The sequence below is a fragment of the Siphateles boraxobius genome, unplaced genomic scaffold, assembly GCF_051911475.1.
Source record: "Siphateles boraxobius isolate OS27281-9 unplaced genomic scaffold, OSU_SipBor_1 50, whole genome shotgun sequence".
NCBI classification, from domain to species: domain Eukaryota; kingdom Metazoa; phylum Chordata; class Actinopteri; order Cypriniformes; family Leuciscidae; genus Siphateles; species Siphateles boraxobius.
Genome location: NW_027509142.1, coordinates 2,051,188 through 2,077,779, shown reverse-complemented (window position 1 = coordinate 2,077,779; position 26,592 = coordinate 2,051,188). Strand labels below are relative to the sequence as shown.

At 37.6% G+C, this 26,592-nt stretch overlaps 1 protein-coding gene across 3 annotated transcripts; it reads right to left on the bottom strand.

Moving 5' to 3' along the window:
- Window positions 1-5,872: 5,872 nt before the first annotated feature.
- LOC143712716 (potassium voltage-gated channel subfamily A member 3) lies at window positions 5,873-22,943 on the bottom strand. Of its 3 annotated transcripts, none has more exons than XR_013195052.1 (4): window positions 22,921-22,943; window positions 21,735-21,874; window positions 21,591-21,666; window positions 5,873-7,822 (listed from the first exon to the last, which is right to left on the bottom strand). XR_013195052.1 is itself a non-coding variant. In XM_077204707.1 (2 exons), the coding sequence occupies exon 1, from the start codon at window positions 15,297-15,299 to the stop codon at window positions 13,743-13,745; it is 1,557 nt and encodes a 518-aa protein (XP_077060822.1). In that variant the 5' UTR covers window positions 15,300-15,430; the 3' UTR covers window positions 5,873-7,822; window positions 11,349-13,742. The 3 variants fall into 3 exon arrangements, 1 of the variants encoding a protein (XP_077060822.1); XR_013195051.1 differs by lacking the exon at window positions 22,921-22,943 and adding an exon at window positions 22,783-22,867; XM_077204707.1 differs by lacking the exons at window positions 21,591-21,666; window positions 21,735-21,874; window positions 22,921-22,943 and adding an exon at window positions 11,349-15,430.
- Window positions 22,944-26,592: the final 3,649 nt, after the last annotated feature.

Sequence of the window (26,592 nt, the reverse complement as noted above, 5' to 3'; positions counted from 1 at the left end):
TGATGACACACGCACGCTTATATGCGCACCAGTTGTTTACTCCCTGAACTCGTGGGAGTAAACATATCAATGCAGTTGACACATCAAGGTCATGATGCTCATTTGCTTTCTCTGTTGTGTCAGGACTTATAGACACTTTTTCTTATGCTGTAACACTTATTGAAGCAGGCCTCTCTCTCTCTCTCTCTCTCTCTCATTCTCTTTCTCTCTCTCTCGCTCTTTCTCTCCCTCTTGGGTTGTGCTTGCGCCCTGAGGAGACTGTGAGGAAAGAGCACACCTGCCATAGCGACAGAGAGCACTCGTATCACCTCTGGCACGCTATTAAGGTGTACCTGTTCCCCTTGCTGTGCTCTAGGTCAAATAAGAATCATTTAGGGATGGTGCACAGCAAGCAAGCTATTATGTTATGTTTTGAATCGTCCTTTACTTCTATTTAATTATATTAAATCTTTAATAAGTAATAGGATGATATTAAACAAATATTTAAATTTTAAACAGACCTATTAAACAAAATACATTTATTATATAATGTATTAAACAAAAATCTAATTGTTTGAAGGGATATATGAAATTAAATGTGTATTTAAAAAACTTATATTTGACCACTAAGCAGTTTACAATTGTATGATAATTTATACAGTAACTTTTAAAAAGAGTACTTACTTATTATGAAAATAGTATACTTTAAAATAATATAATTTGCTGAATGTAATGTTTTTCACTTAATTGCATGTTAATTGCAATTAAATGAAAATATTTTATATGCTTTTTTGCCCACTTAAAGGGATAGTTCCCCCAAAAATAAAAATTATGTAATTAATTACTCGCACTCATGTCGTTCCAAACCTGTTAGACTTTCGTTCATCTTTGGACATTTATGTCCCTCCATTGACAGCTACACAACTTTGATGCTTCAAAAAGTTAATAAAAAGATCTTAAAACTAATCCATATGAATTGAGCAGTTTAGTCTAAATTTTCTGAAGAGACTCCATCCCCATATATAATGAACACATTTGATTTAGTCTTTTATTCACAAAACATTGATCAGCAAACATAAACAGAAGCTCAACCGAACCTGCTTGATGAGCGAGAACAAACCTCTTGCAGAAGCTCAAATGTCCTGCGTAACACGAGAATGAACCTCATTGGTTCTTGAAGCTCAAACGTGATGCGTAACACGAGAATGAACCTCATTGGTTCTTGAAGCTCAAACGTGATGCGTAACACGAGAATGAACCTCATTGGTTCTCACATGTCAAGCGAACATGCTTGAGCTTCCGTTTACCACAACTGATTTGTGAGTAGATGAATGTTTATATGTGAATAAAAGCCTAAATTCAATTTTTTCATCATATAAAGCGATCCTGTCTCTTCAGAAAACTTTGGACTAAACCTCTCAATTCATATGGATTAGTTTTGCGATCTCTTTATGAACTTTTTGATGCATCAAAGCTCTCAGATTTCATCAAAAAAGTCTTCATATTTGTTCCGAAGATTAATGAAATTCTAACAGGTTTGGAACGACACGAGGCTGAGTAATTAATTACATCACTTTCATGTTTGGGTGAACTAACCCTTTAAGTAGGAAGCAAGTTCAAGCTGTGTGATTTAAAGAATCAGTCATGTTTTTAGCACAAGCAAATGTATTCTGAATTAATTATCATTAGGTTAATAAAAAAAAAATTAAGTGCAAAGAAAAACAATAACATCCCATCAAAAATGATCCATCAGTTTCATCAGGACCATGCTTTCACAAAATACCACATGTTTTCCTGTGAACTCTGGGATATGGGCCACAAGACTATATCCTGTTGCAAAGGCGTCTGGGGACTTCTGTGTGATGGGCCATGCAATGGAAAAAGGCAGAGCCAGGTCTGGAGGAAAAAGGAAAACCCCTTCAGCTTGAATCTAATCCATTCTCTGCAGGATCTTGGACCATTCCCTACAGTTTGGCATTCTGGCATGAAAGAAGCTGGCGGAGTGGGATGGACATGGAGAAGACCATCTGCTTTGAGTCAGTTAGGAGTCCATAAGGGGATTTATAGGAGTGTGTATTAGTGTGTGTGTGCATGCAAAATGATGGATGGTGTGTGTTCTGGAAGCAGGTGCGGGCTTTCAGAGCCACTGGAGTGAATAACCAAGGCTGATTCACTTACGTACACTGTAGGCTATATCAAAGAAAATGACTGCCTGACTTTAGTTTGGTGGTGATATGGTGGGCGCAAATTGCACACACATGAACATTTATGTAACCAACCCTAGCAAACGTAGGTTTGTTTGGTTATTAGAAGCTAATCATTAAAAAGAAAACACCTACTTTACAACCGAGAAATAGAGGGCATCCATCTGGTCACAGTGTGACAGCATTTCCCTTCAACTCCCTCTCCAAAATGGTGACAATCCAGCCCATCTGTGGCCACAACATGACAGCCATAGATACTAACCGCTCAAGCGGCATAGTCAGTAGCAGTCAGGTCTTCCATTCCCTAGCCTAGACTATGTGACTACAAATTTGATCTTCAATATTACACAGGGGAAAAATGAACACTTCAAACAAGCTTTCAGGTTGGAATTGGGAACATAAAGGTAATTGAACATGTATACTATGTCCAAAAGTTTGGGTCTAAGAAAAGTTTTTTTGAACTTTCTATTCATCAAAAAATAAAAATAAAGTTTTTCACCTCAATATGAAACAGCACATCTGTTTTCAACACTGATAATAATCAAAAATGTTTCTTGAGCATCGAATCAGCATATTAGAATGATTTCTGAAGGATAATGTGTCACTGAAGACAGGAGTAATGATGCTGAAAATGCAGCTTTTATCACAGGAATAAATTACATTTTAAAATATACATACAATAGAAAACAGTTATTTTGAATTGTAATAATAATATCGCAATATTATTGTTTTCATTGCATTTTTGAAGATTCTTTTGTCAAAAAATATTTGAAAATCTTTTCCGACCCCTGACATTGGAACGGCAGGTGACCTTCCTTGTTATGATGAAAACAGCTTTAGAATGACACCTGATTTTAGAAAAACTGTAGAATAAGCACAGATTCACAGAACATCTATGACAGCAAAACACATCATGATACATTTCGGAAAGTCAGCAGTTATGTTCTGCTATTGCATGAAACATGCACATTTGGGACAAAAGCCAGTGAGGAATACTTAATATATTTTGCTGATTTACTTGATTAAATAGATTCTCCTGTGCTTCTAACCCTGTATTTGTTTCTTTCTTCGTTGGAACACAAAAGGAGAATGAACTGTACTAGTCGCTCTTTTCCATGCGCTTGAAATGTGTCTATTAACCTTCAAAAAAGTAACAAAAGCACCAAAACAGTAGAATAAAAGTGGTCCAAGTGCTTTATTCCAAATCTTCTAAAGTCTTGGGCTTATAATGTTTTAGACACAAAGATAGAGCTTAAATTAGATACAACAGTTTGACATGATTATGAATTATTATGGATTGTCAAGTGGCTAGTCAATAAGGAAGATTATGCATACACTTATCGATCTGCAAGTAATAAAAGAAGATATTTTGAAGAATGTTGGTAACCACAGAGTTTAATGTTGACTTTATGGAAGTCAATGACCATCAACTGTCTGGTTACCGGCAATCTTCAAAATATCTTAAGTTGTTTTCATCAGAAGAAGGAAACTCATACAGGTAAGGGTGAACATGTTATGACAAAATTTTCATTTTTGGGTAAACAATACCGGTAACATTTTAAGAGGACTGCTATGCAAACATAGGCCTACTATTTTTATATCATCTTAAACTGAGATATAAAATTTTGAGTCAGACTTGTGTGTTCGGTAAATAGTTAACTGGAGACTCGCTCTGACTGGATCATTTGAATTATTGTGTTGACTCGAAGGCTGTGTCCCAATCCAGAGGTTGCATTCTTCGAAGGTCAGACCGAGTGTTGGTAAATGGGACGGTCTAGCCTACGGAGGATTGTTCTTTTCACCTAGAATTTGTGACAGCTGCCATTGATGAGTGATAGTCATGTTTGTACTGGACTTTTTTTTTTAAGTTATATTAAACTGTCTGAAAACAAAACAGGTTTCACAATCTGTCTAAATACGTTCTCAATGTTCAATTTCTGCATATTATAAAGAGTATATACTATATATAATCACATCTAAGTAAAATATAAGTCAACATTTGAACTGCTTTAAAGTTTTTCTTTTTTGTTTTTTTTTACATTTTTATTATATAGATATTTGAGCAAGCTGAAACCCAACATTTACATTTAAAAGTGTAATTCGGCTATTTCTCTCTAAAAAAGATAAAGACTCCTGTCGTCACTAGCGTTCAATAAATTCTAGGGTATAAAGAAGTCCATGAAGGATCCATCTGTTGTATCCTTCATTTCACGGGAAACGAAGGAAGCATTTGGAAGAGCCTTTGATGGGACAGCCTTCATCACGCCCTATGACGCAATCGGCCTTTGAAGGATGCAGCCTCTGAATTGAGACGCATAATAATTAATTAATTGATTAATTGATTGGGACGACGAATTAATCGTTCAGTGCGATTTGCGAACCGATTAACCAGGTTTATTGAAAAGAATCAGAATCAGCTCGTGCACGAATCAGACACAGCTATTGCGTCTCTAAGCGGGTGATGATTTCTTCTGTCCAAAATAACTAGAAGCGGCATGTTTTTATAAAATGTATTGGAGTGAAAAGTCTGATAGTATGCTTTGGAATGTAATGAAGTAAAAGTTTCCACAAATAAGAATACTCTGATACATGAAAAATGTCCTTAAAGCGATAGTTCACAGAAAAAATATAAATCCTGTTATCATTTTCTCACCCTCAAGTTGTTTCAAACCTGTATGAATTTCTTTCTTTTGCTGAACACAAAACAACATATTTTGAAGAATATGGGTAACTTATTATAACCAAACTGTTGATGGGCCCCATTGACTTCAATAGTATGGAAATATAACTAGAAGTCAACTTGGAGGTCAACTTGAGGGCGAGAAAATGATGACAGAATTTACATTTTTGGGTGAACTATCACTTCAATTACAGAAACAAAGTAAAATACTAATTACTGTCCACCACTGGCTTTGTGTGAAGACGTTAAACACATTTCCAGTCACATTCACAGCTCATTTTTCCAAATTGCTCCTTTTTTGTTCCACAGAAGAAATACAACGGTTTGCAAAGGCTATTATTATAAAATAACCTTAGATAAATGTGGAGTAATCACTGAGCCTCTGTATTTAGCACTGGTGACTCATATCCTGCAGTGGCATGTGGCGCCCCTCGTTTCACATTAGTGATACTATTTCACTGTAGAATGCGACAAGGTATCATTCAAAGATAAATGCATGAATATTTTCCCATCAAAATGAAATAAAACAGAGCTAAACAGAACAATGCTTTAAGGTGAGAACTATGCGTGCATATCTTGAAAAACTGTCCTTTTTCTTTTACTTGGACTAAAAGATTCTCTGCAGTATTGAAGGTCGTGCAACTGGGCCACTGCAGATGTACAGTACGCCAGGCTTTTTCAAAGGCACATTCAACTCAAAAAGAGATAGTACAAACAGTACTGCAGATTCATATTTTTCCCCCCTTTTGCTTTTTTTTAATCACCTGATTTTCATTGAAGGGTATCAGTGTTCCTTCTCCCAGGATTTATTGCGGATTCTTTTTAGTCATTCGTAATCCTGATTTTGCACCATATATGAACATCATACACTGATATTGCAAGTCCTGGGTGCGGATTGGTCAATAGTAACTGTCATGACACAAACACCTGTTCACTAGCACTAGACAGTAAGTCTAGCAGACTGGTGGCACGTGATTAATTCGTTGATAAAAAGAGTTTTAATGACAAATTGTGTTCTTAATGTTTTTATTATGAAGTAACTTTACAGAAGCAATAAGGCACTTGAAGCTGTTCTGTATTGTGAATAATTCAGAGTTAAAGAGGAGGTAGCAGGAGCTCTCACTTACTTTCTTGAAGCAAAAAAGGTTTTGTAAATCTGACAATAATACAAAGGTACAAGACTGTGTACTTTAGACTGTGTGGCTTTAGTGAGGAAAAGAACTACAATCCCATGGTGCATTGCAAGCCGCATAAAGTAAAAAGGATGGATTATAAAAAAACTACTCGTTTACAAATGTTGATTATATAAAAACAATATATTTGAACTTAATTGGAAAATATGCATATAAACATTTCAGTATTTTGAGATCGTAGAGACTGACACGATTACATTCGCAGTGCTTCATGGGAGTGGGCGGAGCTAAACAGCTCTTTTAACATTTTGCTTGTTTCAACCCTCTGATTGGTGGAATTTGTTGTACAGTATCATGGGTAATGTAGTTTTTCCCCCATGAATTCTGCTGTTGAACATGATTATTTAAAAAAAATAATACCATCAGTTAACAGCCAGTAAGGCAGTCCTTATAAATTATCATTGAAAATCAGTTTCCCTAAGAAGAAAATGAATGGAGTTTTTACTACCCAAACCTGATTGTTGTGCACTATAATGACGTATAATGAGTGTCAAACCCATCACCAGCAACTAACACAAACTTTAAAGTGAACGGCAGCAGAGAGGGGGAAAATATAAATTTCACGCTTTTATGCGGTTTTCTGCACTATTTTGTAATTCAATATTTGCACTATATGTTGCTGACCAAAAATATTTTGCTAGACAACAAAGCTAATTCTGCACTGTCTGCCACAGATTTAAAAGAAATAAATAAAAAAGATAATTATGAGATACAGTTTAAACTAAGAACCGTTTATAAGTGATATGACAATTGCGAAATATAAAGTCACATTGTGAGAAATTAACTCGCGATATAACATTCTGCGATATAAAGTCAGAGAAATAAAGCTCCATCCACAAGAAAAACATTTAGTCAAAAATTTGAAATATAAAGCAGCTATTTTGTTATCGTCACAATATCATCAATTGTGAGATATAAAGTCGCATTTGTGAGTCACAATTACTCTGAATGGGCTTCTAATAACAGCGTCTACCTGCCAAAATCATCCAACCGCAACATTCACACATACAAACAGGCCGACGATTTTAAAATAGCATAGACAGAATACAAGAACGTGTCCCGTGGAGGAACGGCCACTAAAAACACTATATTCACAATATAGCCTGGCCTCTTGTACAGTGCCTTATTGCTAAACTGTCCTTGATGCAATAGTCAGGCCATTGCATCAACACAACACAACAACCTTTGCGTGATGAATGCGATGTGACGAGAAGGGATTCCACATGTAAATAATGGCCATTAGAATGATATAAGTTGGCATGTGATGTGACACACCAACAGATGGGACCAGAGAAAGCCACGAGTAACCAACACCACTCAGAAATGACAAGGAGGCGTCACGTTTATGACTATCGGTTTATACAGCAACGTCAAAGACGACACATGACAGCTGATGGAGCTAGCGTAACTAGCACAGCCCTCCACAACGCCGTGAGGGAGCACTTACGTGAAGTTAAGAATCGTACATTTAGCAGCAGAAACAGCACATGAACACAGGAGACCACCATCTTTTGGTAAAGAGAATGAATACTGAACACAGAAAAGGCAAGTGGTGCGGCGGGTCGGGCTAGCTGGGACGGTTGGGGGAATCGGGCCTGGAGCCTGGAGGGGTTTGGGTTTTTTTGAAGGCACCTCCTCCTAGAAATGTGGAGGAGAAGGGAACAGTCCACGAGCCCCTACGTTTGGCAAGCTGGGGTCCACACAGGCAATCCGGCCTCCGTTAAAGCTTCCTCCACTTCCTTCTCCTTCCTCACTGCTGTGCAAGACTGGAAAGAGCAACAAGACTACATGAAAAACTGACAAAAAAAGAAAAAGAAAACAGACATGAATTGTTTGTAGTAACCAGGAAAGATCAGTAATATTTGAGGGCACAGGTCTTGGTAAATTTTCTTGGTGCACATCTGTAGAAAACTGGCTGCCACAACGGTCAGATATAATAAAGACAGTCAAAAGTTTGGACACATTGCTATTTGTTAATGTTTTAAAACTCCCGGAGGAAACCCACGCAGACACAGGGAGAACATGCAAACTCCACACAGAAACTCCTGACTCAGCTGGGGCTCGAACCGGGGACCTTATTGCTGTGAGGCAACAGTTATCATAATAATAATAATAATAATAATCATTTATTTATAAAGATCACTATGTGGTCTAAATATATCATATATCATCAGATTGTGAGATATAAAGTCACAATTATTAGAAATAAAGATAACACTTTACAATAAGGTTCATTAGTTAAATGTATTAACTAACAAGAACTAACAATGAGCAATACATTTGTTACTGTATTGGTTAATCTTTGTTAAATTAGTTAATACAAATGCTAAACTAAAGCAGAACTAAAGCTGTTCATTGTTTGTTCATGTTAGTTCACAGTGCATTAACTAATGTTAACAAATACAACATTTGATTTTAATAATGTATTGGTGAATGTTGAAATTAATGTTAACTAAGATTAATGAATGCTGTAGAAGTATTGTTGATTCTTAGTTCATTTTAACTAATGTAGTTAACTAATGTTAACTAATTAAACTTATTGTAAGTTGCAACTGGGAGATATAAAGTCACATTTTACTAGGTAAATGCAGAAACCAGCAAAAACTGACCAAAATACTGAAACTAACAAAATCTGAGCCAATGCTAGGGTGTTCTGGACGGTTGCTTGGCCCGTTTTAGACGGGTCAGTAAGTGTTCACCTAGAACACCCTGATAATCAAGTCAAAACAATATGTCTCTGCTCTCTCTTTCAATGTATGTCTACAGCATCTGATCTGATGTTGGGCATCATTCACCTCGCAAAAATAGTGCAGGATTAGTTACATTCACAAAAAAGCGATCCTAATGTGTTATTAGACACAATATCGAAAGTCCTGTTTTGCAGCATTTTACAGAACGATCAACACTGTGTCAATAACAGTGTGAACCGAACTCAGCACATTGTTTCTTCACGGTCGTCGGACCTGACCTAAAATCAGGAAGTGGATCTTGCTTGTCCTGAATGTGGTCCACGAGGACTTTCATTCAGGTCTATTACGCAACATGACAGGCGAAAACAGCAAAGCCTTTTAAAAGCGCAGAATCATGTCTCTGAGGCTAAACTAGTCAAAGAAGAGAGTCGCACAGGACACATTAATGTCCACAGAAGATGGGAAAGTGTGTGCAGACAGGATGAGACTGGCTCAAATTATAGTATAGAGAAAGACAGCCGTGCAGAAGAGCTCTCCAACGCTCCCCAAGAAACACAGCTTGTCCTAGATTCCTTGCAATGACGTGCGCAATGTTGCAGAAGATCAGATGGATAGCGGTTTGCACGTCTCTCTGCATTAAAACGCAATTGTTCAGGGTCATAAATGAAATCTAGAGTCTGGGCTTAGATTTCTTTTGCTATTCTTACTTGATCTGATGTGTCAGAATAACAGGCCACTCAACTGAGAAGACCTTCACATGCAACTAGACCGGGCCAGACTGACAGATTTCAGTATGATACAGTATGATTTGTCAGTGAAATGATATCTGAACTGATAAGTGCAACAGCTTATGCTATTTTCATTTGGGATTTTTTTTTCTTTTTTCCTTTGAATGACTTTCACACAAACGTATTTAAAAAGCATTAAACTAGGCATCATTAATGAAAACTGAATTCTAAACCTTTTTTCACATTCTTATAGTAAATTATACATTTTTATAATGTGTTATATATTATTTATTGTTTTCTAATAGTATATAAAGTACGTCTCTCTCTCTCTCTCTCTCTCTCTCTCTCTCTCTCTATATATATATATATATATATATACATAACGTTATACTTTTTATATGTTATATTTAACGTTATTTATTAAAATAAACACATTTATTTATTCAATTTTGATTAGGATAACAGAATAATTTTTTCTTGTGCTGTCAAATCTATTGATGGCATCTAACTGATTGAAATATTTATAATAACTGTACTAATATATATTTGTGTGTGTGTGTGTGTGTGTGTGTGTGTATGTGTGTGTGTGTGTGTGTGTGTGTGTATGTGTGTGTGTGTGTGTGTGTGTGTGTGTGTGTGTGTGTGTGTGTGTGTGTGTGTGTGTGTGTGTGGTTGTGTGTGTGTGTGTGTGTGTGTGTGTGTGTGTGTGTGTGTGTGTGTGTGTGTGCTTGTGTGTGTGCGTGCGTGTGTGCGTGTGTGTGTGTGCGTGTGTGTGTGTTTGTGTGTGTGTGTGTGGACTACAGATAGAAGAAATTTTGAAAATGTTCTAACATTTTTCTTACAAATGAGGACCTTTATGGTTTTCATTTTACTCTTATCAGTGACTTTTATGAAAATAAGGCATTTCAATAACTTTTTATTGCCATTAAAGTGAAATTACTGAATTTAAACATAGGAGAATAAAAATACTCATTTAAAAGAAAAATGTCATATGGACTTAGAGGTTTAAAATCTTAAGTCTTCATATGTGTGTACACACACACACACACACACACACACACACACACATATATATTATAAATATGTTTTGTGCTGACAAATCAATTCATGGTGATTAATTGCATAAATATTTTTGCATATACCTGTCAAAAGTTTGGAAACATTACTATTTTTTTTTAAAGAAGTCTCTTCTGTCAAGCAGAAAAAAACTGTAATATTGTGAAATATTATTACAATTTAAAATAATGGTTTTCTATTTCAATATACTTTAAAAATGTAATTTATTGATGTGATGCAAAACTGAATTTTCATCAGCCATATACTGTATATAATAATATAGCCGGTCAAAATATTTGGAAACATTGCTATTTTTAACTTTTTAACATAAAACATTCGATTTTATGTTAGATGCAATTAATCGATTTGACAGCACTCATATATTTATTGTAGCTATTTACATATTTGAAATATAAAAACAGTCACTCTGAATGGAAATGGCATTAAGGCACTGTAACATTGAGACACAAGGTGGCAGCACTACGACAGTCGTGACGTCACACACACTTTCCAAACCAATGTCAACTCAAGGTGAGCCAAGGTGGGGCGGGATTGACCATATTTGGATAAAATATTATTCAAAAGGCAATTCGTTTGTATTTAACACCATACCTTGACTAATATGGCTTTACTAGCTTTGCCGTTCGGATCTCGTTGCCTATATATTAAAAGAAACCCATCAGTGCTTGTGCAGAAATAAAATGAAAAATGAGAAATTAAACTTGTCCATGCAGCAGCAAACCAACACAAAAGTATAACTGTTTAGCATTTGCAAACTATTGTTAATTATTATGAATTATAATGAATGTGTGATTCACCTGTTTCTTAAGACAAGGCCAGATGTCCATAATCCTATGGGAGACTCGGAGCGTTTGGCGGAGAGACAGCAGCCTCTTGTGAAGGATCAGTGTATCGCAGGCGCTCTGCTTCACACACATTCATGTTTTACTTCAGTCTGTGTTTGGTCTATAACGATTCAGTGACGAAACATTCACGTATTGCACTTTAGTATCCCAGAGCGTGGCTCCATAGTCTTTTGAAGATAGGCCTAATACTCCAGTACAGTTAATATTATTGATCGTGTTGGCCCTCTGCTTAGAAAACCAAATCCATTTCATAAATCCAGCAATATACCAAAATCTTCAGCCAGACTTCAAATCATTCTGACGTATTACTGAGGAAACCAAAAAAAAAAAAAAGATGTCATGGCAACAATGGAACCGTGGAACTTATCGTCGCTATGGAGACTGCATCACTCCAACGTGATGAGAATTATCCAGTGGAAAGCGCGTTCAGTCTTTGATCTTTCCCCTCCTTCTCGTCTTGAACTGCAGTGATCGGCACACAGTCTCTGAATTTGTGCTTAAATGATAACTATTTAGATCTGAACTCTAATAGCACAAACGGAGAGCAAGTTCACATTTAAAATCGTATGCATCTTTCACTGGTTGATCTGGAGGAACGGGCTCATGACGGGACAACAAACACACAACAGAAGCACACAAAATAAGAAACTTATTCCAACAAGTGATATGCTATCTGAGCAAAACTTGTCCGTAATGTAAGAAAATACACAACACCTTTAAATAGGCTATCTTCTTGCATTATTATAAGCGCTTCTCTCCCTATTCTGGTGCGAATAAACTGGACTACGTTTCCATGTAATGTCAAAGTAGACTATGCAATGCAATGAGTGCATTTGAATAGACTAGCTAATAACGTGTCATCAACGATATTATACTGATTTTGTGGCAAGCCGTTTTAACATTTCCCCGCTTAAGCTAATCAATACTGGTCAAAAGTTTGGAAAGATTACTATTTTTCTTATGCTCATCAAGGCTGCAAAGCTGGATGTTCAGCATCATTACTCCAGCATTCAGTGTCACATGATCCTTTAGAAATCATTATGATATTATGATTTATTATCAATGTACTATATTAAGTATTTTATTTCTCTCGTTTTTAAAGAAATTACGACTTTTATTCAGCAATGATGTGTTAAATTGATTTTAAAAAGTGATAATAAAGATTTATATTGTCAGAAAAGTTTTCTATTTTGAATAAATGCTGTTGTTTGTAACTTTTGATTCATCAATGAAGCACAACTGTTTCCAACATTGATAATAAATCATAATATCAGAATGATTTCTGAAGGATCATGTGACACTGAAGACTGGAGTAATGATGCTGAAAATTCAGATTTGATCAAAGGAATAAATTACAGTTTAGAGTATATTCAAGTAGAAAGCCACTATTTTAAATTGTAATAATATTTCACAATATTAAATTTTGTTCTGTATTTTTGATCAAAGAAATGCGGTCAAAAACATTAAAAATAGTAATGTTCCTAAACTTTTTAAACTTTTTACTGTATGCATATCTGTGTGTGTGTGTGTGTGTGTGTGTGTGTGTGTGTGTGTGTGTGTGTGTGTGTGTGTGTGTGTGTGTGTGTGTGTGTGTGTGTATGTGTGTGACATGTTTTACTACTAGTGAGTCAATTAATAGTGACTGGTATCTTTTCAGTTTAACCAGTAAACTATTTTTAGAAACTAATACTTATTATTTTGCTTGTCACTTAAGTAACAAGCAGCATCTTGATTGTTTCCAGATGATAATTGATTAACTATTCACTTCTAATTATGTATTATAATTGTTGCTGGCACTTGTTCCAGTTTTTCAATTACTTATTTATTAGATAATTATCTATGATGCATTGATGTCTATCCCAATAGGTAGTAACATTTTTATAGCTCACCACTAGGTAAAATTGCATCTTTAACTTGTCATAATATCTACAGTTAAAGTAAGATTTAAAAATATAACTAAATGCTAGTCAGAAGTGAATGGTTGATCATCTGTAAACCCGACATAATTCAATGACAAATATTTTGCTTACTAGAAATCAAAAATGTATACTACTAAAAATGAAAAAAACAAATAGGCCTACTAGTTTAAGGAATAAATGTGAAGTTGGCTTGCCACACACACATATTACCTACATGAATGAATGTATAAAAACAGCAAATATATTGAAAGCCGACAGAGGCTTTCTCCTCACAGTACATTGGTTCAATCAAACAGGTGATAAACACTGCATGGGACTGGCGCGTAAAACATGTAACCATTCCCTATGCGTCCTGGGAATCTGCGTAATGTCATGATGACATTGACCTAGAGCGTTGCCATATCGCGCAGACACGCGTCTAGAAAGCCTAGACGTCTGTGAACATCTTCTTAATGTTCACACAGTTCTGGTCGTTCTGCGCGGGGAAGTTGGGCTGCTTGAAGGCGCTGTTGATGCCCTCCTCGATGACCATGTACTCCGATTTACTGAGCGACGAGGTGCTGCGCGTCTTCTTCAGCTCCTCGGAGGAGGACAGAGGCTGACAGCTGCCGATGTGTAGGTACTGCGCCTGCTCCTCTCCTTCAGTCTCTCTGTGGTAGAAGTAGTTGAAATTGGACACGATGACTGGCACTGGGAGAGCGATAGTTAACACGCCCGCAATCGCACACAGGGACCCCACGATTTTGCCCCCTATGGTGACCGGGTGCATGTCGCCGTATCCCACGGTCGTCATGGTTACCACCGCCCACCAGAACGCATCAGGGATGCTGCTGAAGCCCGAGTCAGGATCGTCCGCTTCAGCGAAGTAGACAGCGCTCGAGAACAAGATGACGCCGATGAAGAGAAAGAATATCAACAAGCCCAGCTCGCGCATGCTGGCTTTGAGCGTTTGCCCTAGAATCTGGAGTCCTTTCGAGTGCCGCGAGAGTTTGAATATCCGGAACACGCGCACTAGTCTGATGACCCGGAGAATAGCCAAGGACATCGCTTGTTGACCGTTCCCTTGCCTTTCAGCGAGCTCCGTCCCCAAAGTGATGAAATAGGGTATAATGGCCACTATGTCAATAATGTTCATGATGTTCTTGGAGAACGTGGCTTTGCTCGGGCACGCGAAGAACCTGACGAGCAGTTCGAAAGAGAACCAGATGATGCAAAGAGTCTCGACGACAAAGAACGGGTCTGAGAAAGGACTCGTGAAGTACGGGAGAGTTCCGTTCACATGCGGGGCGACCATCTTCTCGTGTTTGTCGTCCCGAAATTCGGGTAACGTTTCCAGACAAAAGATAACGATTGATATCAAAATGACCAGCACGGAGACGATCGCAATGCCCCTGGCGGGACCCGAGCTCTCCGGGTACTCAAACAGCAACCACACCTGTCGCTGAAACTCATTGGTGGGCAAAGGACGCTCTTCTTCTTTTATAAAGCCCTCATCCTCGCGGAATTTCTCCATGGCCTCCTCCCCGAGCTCATAGAAGCGTATCTCTTCGGAGAAAATGTCAATGGGCACGTTCACGGGTCTCCGTATGCGCCCGCCTGACTGATAGTAATACAAAATGGCATCGAAGCTCGGGCGATTCCTGTCAAAGAAATACTCGTTTCTGAGAGGGTCAAAGTAGCGCATTCTCTTTTTGGGGTCGCCAAGCAGGGTCTCAGGGAACTGGGCCAGGGTTTTGAGCTGCGTCTCGAATCGCAAGCCCGAGATATTGATGACAACTCTCTCGCAACACTCGTGGTCCGGCTCGTAGCGCTCGAGCGACTGGTGCCCGGGCAGCGCTGCCGACTCCTCCAGCATGTTGTCGCAAGCAACAATTGTCATGTTGTCCTGCTCGTTTTCGGTGTATCCGTGGTTCACGAGGTTGTTGCCCCGGTGCTTGCTCGAGGAAGGCGGTGGCGAGTGGAGGAGGCTAAGGTGGTCGTCCATACAGCTGTTTAGGTGGAGGGGCAGTGGAAGCCGCGCCTCCTCCACGAGCTCCTGTCAGCCACAGCCGCCCGCCGCTGCCGCGCGCGTCCTCACTCTCGAATCGCTACTTTCTCAATCCAAGACTTCTTCCCGCCCACGGCGCGCGTACTGTGGGTTATAAACATGACTGCTCCCGCCCACGGCGCGCGGATGCTCATCACACATCTCGACGGCGCCCAATCGGAAACCTGACAGACATAAACATGAACCCCAGACGCGCGTCACCGATGCCCATCGTTTAGGGGAGGGGTATGGAAACGCGCATCGGAGAAAAGTGCACACCTTAAATGAAAACCCTTATTGACATTTCTTGCAATTATTCTTATGTTGGAGCACATGAATGAGGTTAGTGTCTGAGCAAATCAGTTGTATGCAACCTATGCTACGCATAATGTGAATTATAAAGCAGATTGTGCCCAATCAGTTGAAGTTCATCTGTCGCAACAGTTGTCTTTTTTTATAAAAACACCAACATTTCTGTGATTAACTTGACACCTAAAGGTACAACAAAATGACACATATGACAGTTTTGTTAATGCGCTGTCCGATATTGATCCTAACTAAAAACACCTTGCTCTTAGGACCCTTTACTGTTTTGTTTTGACCTAATTTGGGGTGATCAAGCTTTAATTAGATGAGTTAGATTAGCACCCTGCACACGCAAATCTGGTATAAATGTTACCAATAAAAGCACGTAGGCGCTGCATTGGTTGACTCCGGTTGTCTCTGCATTGGTTGTCTCTAGCATGCAATCGTAGACAAAGGCGCGGACTTACATTCTGAATGTCAATGAGAGCATGTGTCCCCTCCTCCATAAGGATGAAAGGACCAGCACTAACGTCACTGTGATTGACATTTGGAGCGCAGCAGGGACTTCATCTTCATGCAAACCCTCTCCATGTTGCATATACCCGCAATGATGCATTAGTTAATTTGGGGAAGGGTGGAGTTTGGATAGCAATTATTTGCTTGGACGTGTGACGAGTGTAAGAATAACAGCAGATCCATAAATATGCTATATTTAATTTTTCATTCACATTTGAAACGTTGATATCGAGTTTGACGCCACAAGGAACGAGAATATCGTTCAGTATGATGCCGTTTAGTTTTTACAAAGCTGGTAACGTGCGTGACCTGAGATTAAAAGGCAGGACAATATATCGGAGCTGTCCATTGTTCTGAAACCAGGAGATTCACCCTATAACCTTATTACCGGAACACAGCATATCACATTAAGGGTATCAACACATTTAATAGCCTACTCTATGATGTGTAGCCTAAAAAAGGAAGTAAATATATAGCCTAGAGAAAAAAAATGGACAAATAAAAACATCTATAGTCAGTGGGGTGATGCTCATATCTATCTATCTATCTATCTATCTATCTATCTATCTATCTATCTATCTATCTATCTATCTATCTATCTATCTATCTATCTATCTATCTATCTATCTATCTGTCTGTCTGTCTGTCTATCTAACCTAACTATCAATATAACGTCTGTCCATCCATCCATCTATTGTCTATCTATCTATCTATCTATCTATCTATCTATCTATCTATCTATCTATCTATCTATCTATCTATCTATCTATCTATCTATCTATCTATCTGTCTGTCTGTCTGTCTGTCTGTCTGTCTGTCTGTCTGTCTGTCTGTCTGTCTGTCTATCTAACCTAACTATCAATATAACGTCTGTCCATCCATCCATCTATTGTCTATCTATCTATCTATCTATCTATCTATCTATCTATCTATCTATCTATCTATCTATCTATCTATCTATCTATCTATCTGTTTGTCTGTCTATCTGTCTATCTAACTATCAATATAACGTCTGTCCATCCATCCATCCATCCATCCATCCATCCATCCACCTATTGTCTATCATCTATCTATCTATCTATCTATCTATCTATCTATCTATCTATCTATCTATCTATCTATCTATCTATCTATCTATCTAACTATCAATATAACGTCTGTCCATCCATCCATCTATTGTCTATCTATCTATCTATCTATCTATCTATCTATCTATCTATCTATCTATCTATCTATCTATCTATCTATCTATCTATCTATCTATCTATCTGTTTGTCTGTCTATCTGTCTATCTAACTATCAATATAACGTCTGTCCATCCATCCATCCATCCATCCATCCATCCATCCATCCATCCATCCATCCATCCATCCATCCATCCATCCATCCATCCACCTATTGTCTATCATCTATCTATCAATCTATCTATCTATCTATCTATCTATCTATCTATCTATCTATCTATCTATCTATCTATCTATCTATCTATCTATCTATCTATCTATCTGTTTGTCTGTCTATCTGTCTATCTAACCTAACTATCAATATAACGTCTGTCCATCCATCCATCCATCCATCCATCCATCCATCCATCCATCCATCCATCCATCCATCCATCCATCCACCTATCTATCTATCTATCTATCTATCTATCTATCTATCTATCTATCTATCTATCTATCTATCTATCTATCTATCTATCTATCTATCTATCTATCTATCTGTATGTGTCATAGGTGAACCTCCCACAGGTCCAAATGTGTCAGTATGAAAATAGTTTTTGTTTGTTTGATTCTGTCTTCCTCTCGCTCACTGGACTGTTTCCCAGAATTCGCACTTCTCTGAGCACTCAGGGATTGTTCCTTTTAACACACAAAATGATTCAACAGTAGAGCACATTACCCTGGACATTTAGAAGAAAAACAGCTCCTCTTCTGCCTGGTGTCTGTAGTCTGACTATTTGGCTGGGTTTTTATTTTATACAGCAAAACATATTGATATTAACATTTTAAAGTCCAAGGTCCAAAGATAACAGGCGCAGGTGTAGTAATTTTCGTCCTGTGCACTCAAAGCTGCAGGTAATGGAACATTAGATTGATGTGAATCATGTGAGCCAAGAACTTATTTATACTGTATAATAGATTGTGAATTAATTTAAAATGTTTGAGCCATTTCATGCTTTATACCCTTTGCATGTCAAACTGAAAGAACAGACTAATTGTCAAAATATCTACTTGCAGTAATCCAACATGAAATTGTATTATTTCAAAATGTCATCATAGCTATTATGTACCGTATGTTTACATTGGCTTTTGTGTTTGAGTCACTTCTATTGGATTGATTATAAGCCTTAAATATTTGCTCATTTGACTTTTGTCTTTGACTCATTCTCGTTCTTGTGATGTTTCAGATCATATCTGACATGAACATAACTTCAAGCAACGTGTTATTACACACCTAACGGCATGTTGCCATCCACCCTTGTTTGAGGTGAGAGAATGGGGTCTCGAATCTAATGACTATCTGCAGATCTGAGAAGACTTCATTAGTGCTCTTGTAATGGTTAGGTAATTGAATTCGGTTCTTCTAACTGTTTTCCAGTAACATTGCACTGTCCTCCTACTCCTTTAGAGAGTCTTTTGTGTCCATATTAACATCATTCTTGATGCATTTGCCAGGAAAAATGTGACACATGCTTATGGATGCACTCACATGTATAGAAACGCAAACACATGCATGCAATTGAGTGGTTAGCTAGGGCACATCTTACAGGTCTAAGTCAAAAAGAGTTCTATGATACCTCTATCATATTCTGATCTGTAGATATGTTCAGGTCCCTCTGTCAGTGTCAGGGATTTTCCTGCTCACTTAAAGGGATAGTTAACAAAAAAATGAAAATTCTGTCATCATTTCTTCACCCTCAAATTGTTCCAAACCTGTATGAGTTTCTTTATTCTGACAAGAAGAAAGATATTTTCACTCACAAAAGAAGATATTTTGAAGAATGTTGGTAACCAAACAGTTGATGGGCCCCTTTGACTTCCATAGTATGGAAAAAGAATACAATGGAAGTCAACCTGTTTTGTTATACCCATATTCCTCAAAATATCTTCTTTTGTGTTCAGCAGAAGACAGAAACTCATACAGGTTCGGAACAACTTAAGGCTGAGTAAATGATGACAGAATTTACATTTTTTGGGGTGAACTGTCCCTTTAATAATATTATCATAACTTTCCTTAATAAACAATACCATTTTTTTTTGTAATCAAAATTTTATTGAGTTACAGAATGTTAATGTACAGAGATAGAAAGTAAAAAAAAGAAGATAACTCTGAACACTTATTTTTTCTAAATTACCCTCCCACAATAAGCCACACAATTTAAAGGAAGTTTAGCTCAATTGATAGCACTTGTTGATTCAACTAAAATAAACTAATAAATAAATAAATATGTGAAGCGTATCATTTTATAAAAGCTTTTGTTTTTGGATCTATAAAACTGGATATAATGTTTCATATTTCAGGTTAGTAAGTAATCATTTGACACTAAATTCATGTTCACATGCATATTTTCTACATCTTATGTCTCTGTACTATTGGATTTTTTTAAAGATCAGCCTCATTCATTTCCGTTGTAATTGCCTACCCTGAAACCGAGATTATTGCTTTTTAAGAAAAGTAAAGACCAGTGAAAACACAATTTTGTGGTGATCAACATTATATCACAAATGCTGTTGATCGAAGCTTAAACCAGAATATTCAGGTATACCAATCATTATCAATCAAAGCACAAGCATACAGGACTAGTTACTAGAAGGTTACTATTTAGGATCAGAGGTTTTACTAAGCAATGAGCATGTGTAATAACAAAAGCGTTGAATTTCGTGCAAGAATGCGTGCACACAACTTGAAGGCTGCTTTGGGGGTGGAAAGAGCTCTAATGAAGACAGAAAACACCAGCACATAACCTCAGGTCAGCTTATAGAGATGCGAAGGACTGTGGTGCTGTCAGCTGTTTCCCTATTGATTTGATTTGCATCATTGAAGACCATGTGAGGCATTGCGCCTGCATGCTTTCATTAAAATGGAGGAAGGATACAAACACACTTTAAATTGTTACACGCAAAAAATGTGTAGTTGCATTTGCAACAAAACACAGGCATGTAAAGAGCATATAACATCCAAGCAATGCAGCAGTCTTCCTTTTCTAAATTCATCTGGTTATTCAGGCCACGGAGCTATAAAAAAGTGCCAATCGCGTTGTGCAGAGAGAAGAGCAATGGGACAGCCACGGGGCTTTTAGCATGGTTTCCACTGGCTCAACTAAATATAGATGAATCCGGGATCTTATTAACCTGCTAAATGAAGCTATACCTCGTGCACTGCTGTGTTTTAAAACAGGTTCAGATCGGTGGTGCAAAATTTGCTGGGATAAAAGTGCTCTCGTTTTGAAAGCATGACAAGGTTGGAAACTGAATGTTTGCAGCTTCAATTCTCTTTGAGCATTATGGCATTACACATTGAACAGATATCTGTAAGATTCATGCGCAAGCACATTTTTAAAAGGTCAGAAAATATAATGCAACAAACCGCATTGTTAAGTGATGATGCAGTTTTATATGAGGATTTGGTGAGATGAAATAGCCATGTGTTTTGCCTAAGGACTGTTGTCTGTAGTGCTTTTTTTTAATTATCTGAGTTGCAAGCCATAAACATGTGGCCAAATTTCATTGCTGAATTCAAGCTTTCGTACCTGTTTTTGAATGTTGTGCTGTCCCTGAATTTACATTCAAGTAGTATATTGCCGAAGTATATGCAATAGAACAGAATTATGTCTATCCTTAGGAAAATAGATAACGTCAAGTAAGGGGGGGGGGGGGGGGGGGTTCTTTGCATAGTTTTTGGTGGCTGCTGAATAATGCTTAATAAGTTGAATAATGACTGTTTACTTTTGTCTTTTTAGAGCTGCTCTTTTAGAGCAGAATTGAATTCTGTTCGCATCACTGAATCATAATTTTCACTGAATCACAAAATCACTGTAAAGCTGCTTTGAAACAATGTGTTTTGTATAAAGCGCTGTAGAAATAAAGGTGACTTGATTTGGCGGCTTGTCTTGCTTTGTCTGACGTAGATTTGGATCACTGAAATCCATCATCTCTGAGGCCTATACTGATGCCAGTAGTCTTTTAAACATCAATTACTTCTTCTGAGATATAGGATAGGCTATATTGTACCCTAAAATCTAATCAATTAAATAAGATATTTAATTTTGCTTAACAAACATGAAGCCTAATTTTGACATTATTTTCATACAAATTCAGCCCCATTCTGCCCTACTGAAAAATAATATACCAAAATGTATTTGAAATACATTTATTTTATGCTAAGTATACTACAAATACATTAGTATGTTCGTAATATAAATACCCTGCAGTTATACTCCATTGATCTGTGTTTCGCCTTCCCTGGATTCCCTTCTTCTCCATTATCGTCTGTTCAGCTCCTACAAAGATAAGATATATTATTATCATCATCTTCAGCTATCATCAAGTTGTGTGTGTTGCAACTAACCTGTTTGGACTGTTTCATTCCTCATCCACTCTGGTTGTTGTGATTTTCTACATTTGCCATCTCATTTCACCCTGTTTGTTCTGTTTTATCATTGTACTCACCGTTCTCCAGAGCCTGTATTCCGTTACCAACTATCCTTACTAATAGTGATGTTAAAAAACATTTTAGGATTAATATTAAGAAATGTGCATTATGCAGTAAAAAAGTCTTACAAATAAAGTGTAAGTATAATATTTATACCAGTCTCAAGTTATATGTCAGTAAATGTTAATGGATTTGTAGTATACTTGGTATGAACTCATACATGTATTTTAAATATATTTTGTTTTTGTTTTTTGTTTTTTAAGTAGGGTCATTGCCTGAATAAAAAACGAATGCTGATCAATTAAATATGAATATAAACATATGTATATATCATGGAACTATTTGCCTTTATTTGAATAAAAAATAACTGATATAAAATATTTATGAACTGGCCATAATTCCATGCGTTACGCTTATTTCGATGGTCAACTAACTTGTAAACTAACTCTCAATAGAATAATAGTAGACTGTTAGGTTAGTAGAATAAGTTGAAATGTTATTGCAAAGACATTAGTCAGAATGTCTCTGATGGTGGAGCATCAAAATAAAGCAGATATTAAATAAACAGTCTACTAATATTCTAATGAGTGTTAGTTGACATGAAGTTGCAAAGTTACTTAGTAGAATGTCTAAAATGGACCATCAAAATGAAATGTTACCATTTCATGTTTTATTCTAGTCTAGTTAATTTTTAGTCACTCCTTTCTCAATTGACAATAACAATTGTGTGCAACAAAAAGAATATTAGGCTACATGCTTCGACATCAAATTATAGCCCTAGGAAAATTTATAAATTACTAGTTTAGTAATGTATGCTGATCCTGATGATTCATTCACTATAAGTTAAAAAGTGATTGCAGAATGTTAGCTGGAATTACATCACAGATATTGGGCTTTAAACTGCATCACTCCTTTCATCTGGCTTTAAACTGTAATACTACCATTTATTTTATTTTTTTTAAACCTGGTGTGGTTTTTCTGCCGTTGGCCATCAACAGAAGTGCCAATTTCCATGGAAGAAAACAACATACAAGTCAAGGGAAGAGAAGAGGAAGGAGAAAGAGAAGGAATGATTGAAAGATTTAACTGAAATTTGCCTCACATGGTTCAGTATGAAATCCCTTAGACTGTCTCACAGATGAATTAGGTTGAATAGCTATCAGCTGTTTTAAGTACACAATTAGATAATACCAATTTTGGTGAACCAGTTACCAAGCAATGCTTCATTTTGTTCAGCCTGTGGTCACATTAGCAATTAATGAAAAAACACTTAAGCAAAACATTGTCAGGACAAAGTGTCTAAGTAATTATTTGTAATTAGTAAGTGTATTTGTAAGTGTCTAAGTAATTGATTGTAAAAAGACACACAACCCAGCTACTTTGCTCCTTTCAATGACACAAGATGGCCGCCCGATTGAAGATATGTGGAGGAGTTCTTTGAGCTCGCCTACTTGGTGCCATGGAATGAATGATGGTGCCATGGATGAATACAGCTCCACTCAATTGCTGTCACTCCAGCCAGAGGTCATTTTGACGGAGAGGATTGTAAAAATTCCATCATATTGTCAGGGTTCTGTCACTTCTGTCTAGTCTATTTCTTGATTTTGTGACAGAGCCCTGACACTCCTGTTTTTTTCCTGTACTGTGTAGCACACAGCTTGTGTTCAACACTAACTGTGTGCTTTCATGTATTCATGTTTTTTGTGAACACATGGCTTATGATTTTTCTCATTGGCTGTGTGTTCATATCTCGTTTTGTTTTAGCACATGGCTTGTGATTTGTTTTACTTGCCATGTGCTTGTGTTTTAGTCATGTTTGGTGTGAGCACATGGCTTGTCATGTATGTTTCCTTGTGCCATGTGCTCTCCTGTCATTGTCTAACCCCGCCCATCCTGTTACCTGATTATTGATTAATTTGTCCCACCTGTCCTCATCCGTTACCCTTTTTTGTTTGCTTCCCTATTTATTCTCCTTGTGTTTTCAGTCCTGTGCTGGTTCGTCGTCTAACCTCATCTGATGTCGCCTCTTATTTCGTGTGCCTGCCAGGCCCAGTCGGTAAAGTCTTGAGTCCTGTCTTGGTTTCCCCCACAGGGTAGTTTTTGTTTGTATTTTGTTTTATTTTTATTATTAAAATAAAGCCCATCAACTCTGCATCTGAGTTCTCACTCCTTTCACCACCCCCACACCTGACACATATTATAATGTTTCCCGTCATTTTAATTTTCATATTTGAATGATAATAAGACATTTAATATCTTCTGTTTTCGTTCACATTTTCAGTTTTATTCACAAACTTGCAGGACAAGCATATGCGCTATGCATTTATTTGTATTATGAAAAGAAAGTTAAACAAATATTGTGCATCACTTTTCAGTTTTCATCTTGACCAGCTGTCGTGGATCGTGAGTGAACGCGATAATCCCTTCCTCTTTACAATGTTACAGAATGAAATAAACATCATAACATCAGAAAAAAAGAAAGATACAGTACAACTAACCGAAATCCATATCATGTCTTATGTAATTATGTAACATTATACTTCAGAAAAGCCATTAATTTACCATAAACTTTTTCATTTTATTCTGGAGACTGAACTTGCACTCTGCTGACACACTGGAGTGCACTTCAATATCAATATCAACTTTATTTGTATAGCACACTTAAAACAACCAAGGTTGACCAAGGTGCTTCACAGGATAAAAATACAACAAGGCACACAGTAAAACTACAACCAAAAACATTATAATATACAGTATATGATATATAGTGAATTTAAGTTTAAAATTTGCCAGGAAAGATAACAAACTTAGCTGAGAGGAAATGCCAGAGAAAAGAAATGTATTTTTAACAGTAATTTAAAGCGTGCGAGAGTTGGGGCAGTTCTAATCTGGAGTGGCAAGTTGTTCCATAAGTTTGGGGCAGCTACACTGAAGGCTCTATCACCTCTGGTTTTAAGTCTGCTTCTGGGCACGTCCAGGAGGAGGAGATTGTTGGATCTCAACACTCTAGCTGGAGTGTGAACATTAAGAAGCTCGGTTAAATACAATGGAGCCAATCCATTTAGGCATTTAAAAGTTAAGAGTAAGATTTTAAAATCAATCCTGTAATAAACGGGAAGCCAGTGGAGGGAGCGCAACACAGGTGTGATGTGGTCTCTCTTCTTTTTTCCTGTTAGGAGGCGGGCAGTAGCATTTTGTACCAACTGCAGGCGCTGAATAGATGTCTTGTCTAAGCCCACATATAAGGAGTTGCAGTAGTCAAGGCGAGAAGTTATAAAGGCATTAATCACCCTCTCTAAATCTTTATGCGGGAGATAGGCCTTTACCTTGGCTATAGTTCTCAACTGGAAGAAGCAGGATCTAACAGTGGTGGATATCTGTTTATCAAGTTTAAATGCACTATCAAATATAACACCAAGACTCCTCACAGTTGAGCGGTTGTTTGAAGTTAGAGGGCCAAGAGAGTCCACATCAAACAGTTCAGGATGTCCGAACACTATGACCTCTGTCTTGTCTTCGTTTAGGTTGAGGAAATTTAGGTTCATCCACGATTTGATATCCTTCATACAGTCAAGCAGGGGCTGTAATGAGCTCTTTCTTTTCAAGGGCAGGTAAATTTGAATGTCGTCTGCAAAACAATGGAAGGAGATCTCATACTTCTCAAAAATGGAGGCTAGGGGCAGCATATACAACGAAAATAGAATGGGGCCCAAGACAGAACCTTGAGGGACACCACAGGTAAATGGTGCTGTCTCAGAGGAATAATCGCCAAGATGGACAGAGAAGCTCCTATCTGTTAGGTAGGACTGAAACCACCTAAGTGCAGTACCTTTGATTCCCACACAATTCTCCAACCTTGACAAGAGGATTGAGTGGTCAACAGTGTCAAAGGCAGCAGTGAGGTCTAAGAGCACTAGGACAGCAGAGACTCCTGAGTCAATAGTTAAAAGCAAGTCATTAAAAACTCTTAAAAGTGCAGTTTCAGTGCTGTGACGGGGTTTGAAGCCGGACTGGAACTTTTCATAAACATTATTATTAATTAAAAATGTTTGCAGCTGGTTATAAACTACTTTCTCCAGGACTTTAGATAAGAAGGACAGTTTTGAGATAGGCCTGAAGTTAGAGAAAACAGTGGGGTCAAGATTTTCCTTTTTTAGTAAGGGCTGTACAATGGCGTGTTTGAAGGCAGACGGAACATAACCAGAGACCAAACAGGTATTCATCAATGATAAAATACAAGGTCCAATGGTATCAAAAACTTCTCTAAGAAGACGAGAGGGAATGCTGTCTGAAGGACAATTTGTAGGCCGCAAATGATTGACCACCTCAAATAGGGAGGAGATTGATATGGGCTCAAACTGATGTAGAACTGCAAGGCACATTGGAGGAACAGAGGGATCTAGGTCAGAAGAGGTGGTTACAGAAGATCGAAGAGCAAAAATCTTCTCAACAAAGAATTTTAGGAAAGAGTCACAGAGTTCCGCTGTAGGTGTAAAAGGAGCAGAGTTACGGGGGTTTGTAATTGTAGTAAACATGGGCTGGCAAGACCTTTGGTCAATGGAAGAGAGTAGGATCAGTTTCCTTATTAGGTCAACATATGATGTTCTCCCATCACCGCAGAACCTAAACCTCTGGGTAGGAGAGGATCCATCTTGTCCTTTGTGTTCATCACCTGCCACATTAAGGCACATTTTGACAGGATGTAAGGTGGCTCTTAGCCAGGGTCGGTTTACTTGGCGCCCATGACCAAGTATTAAGTGTTTGGCTTTAGCAT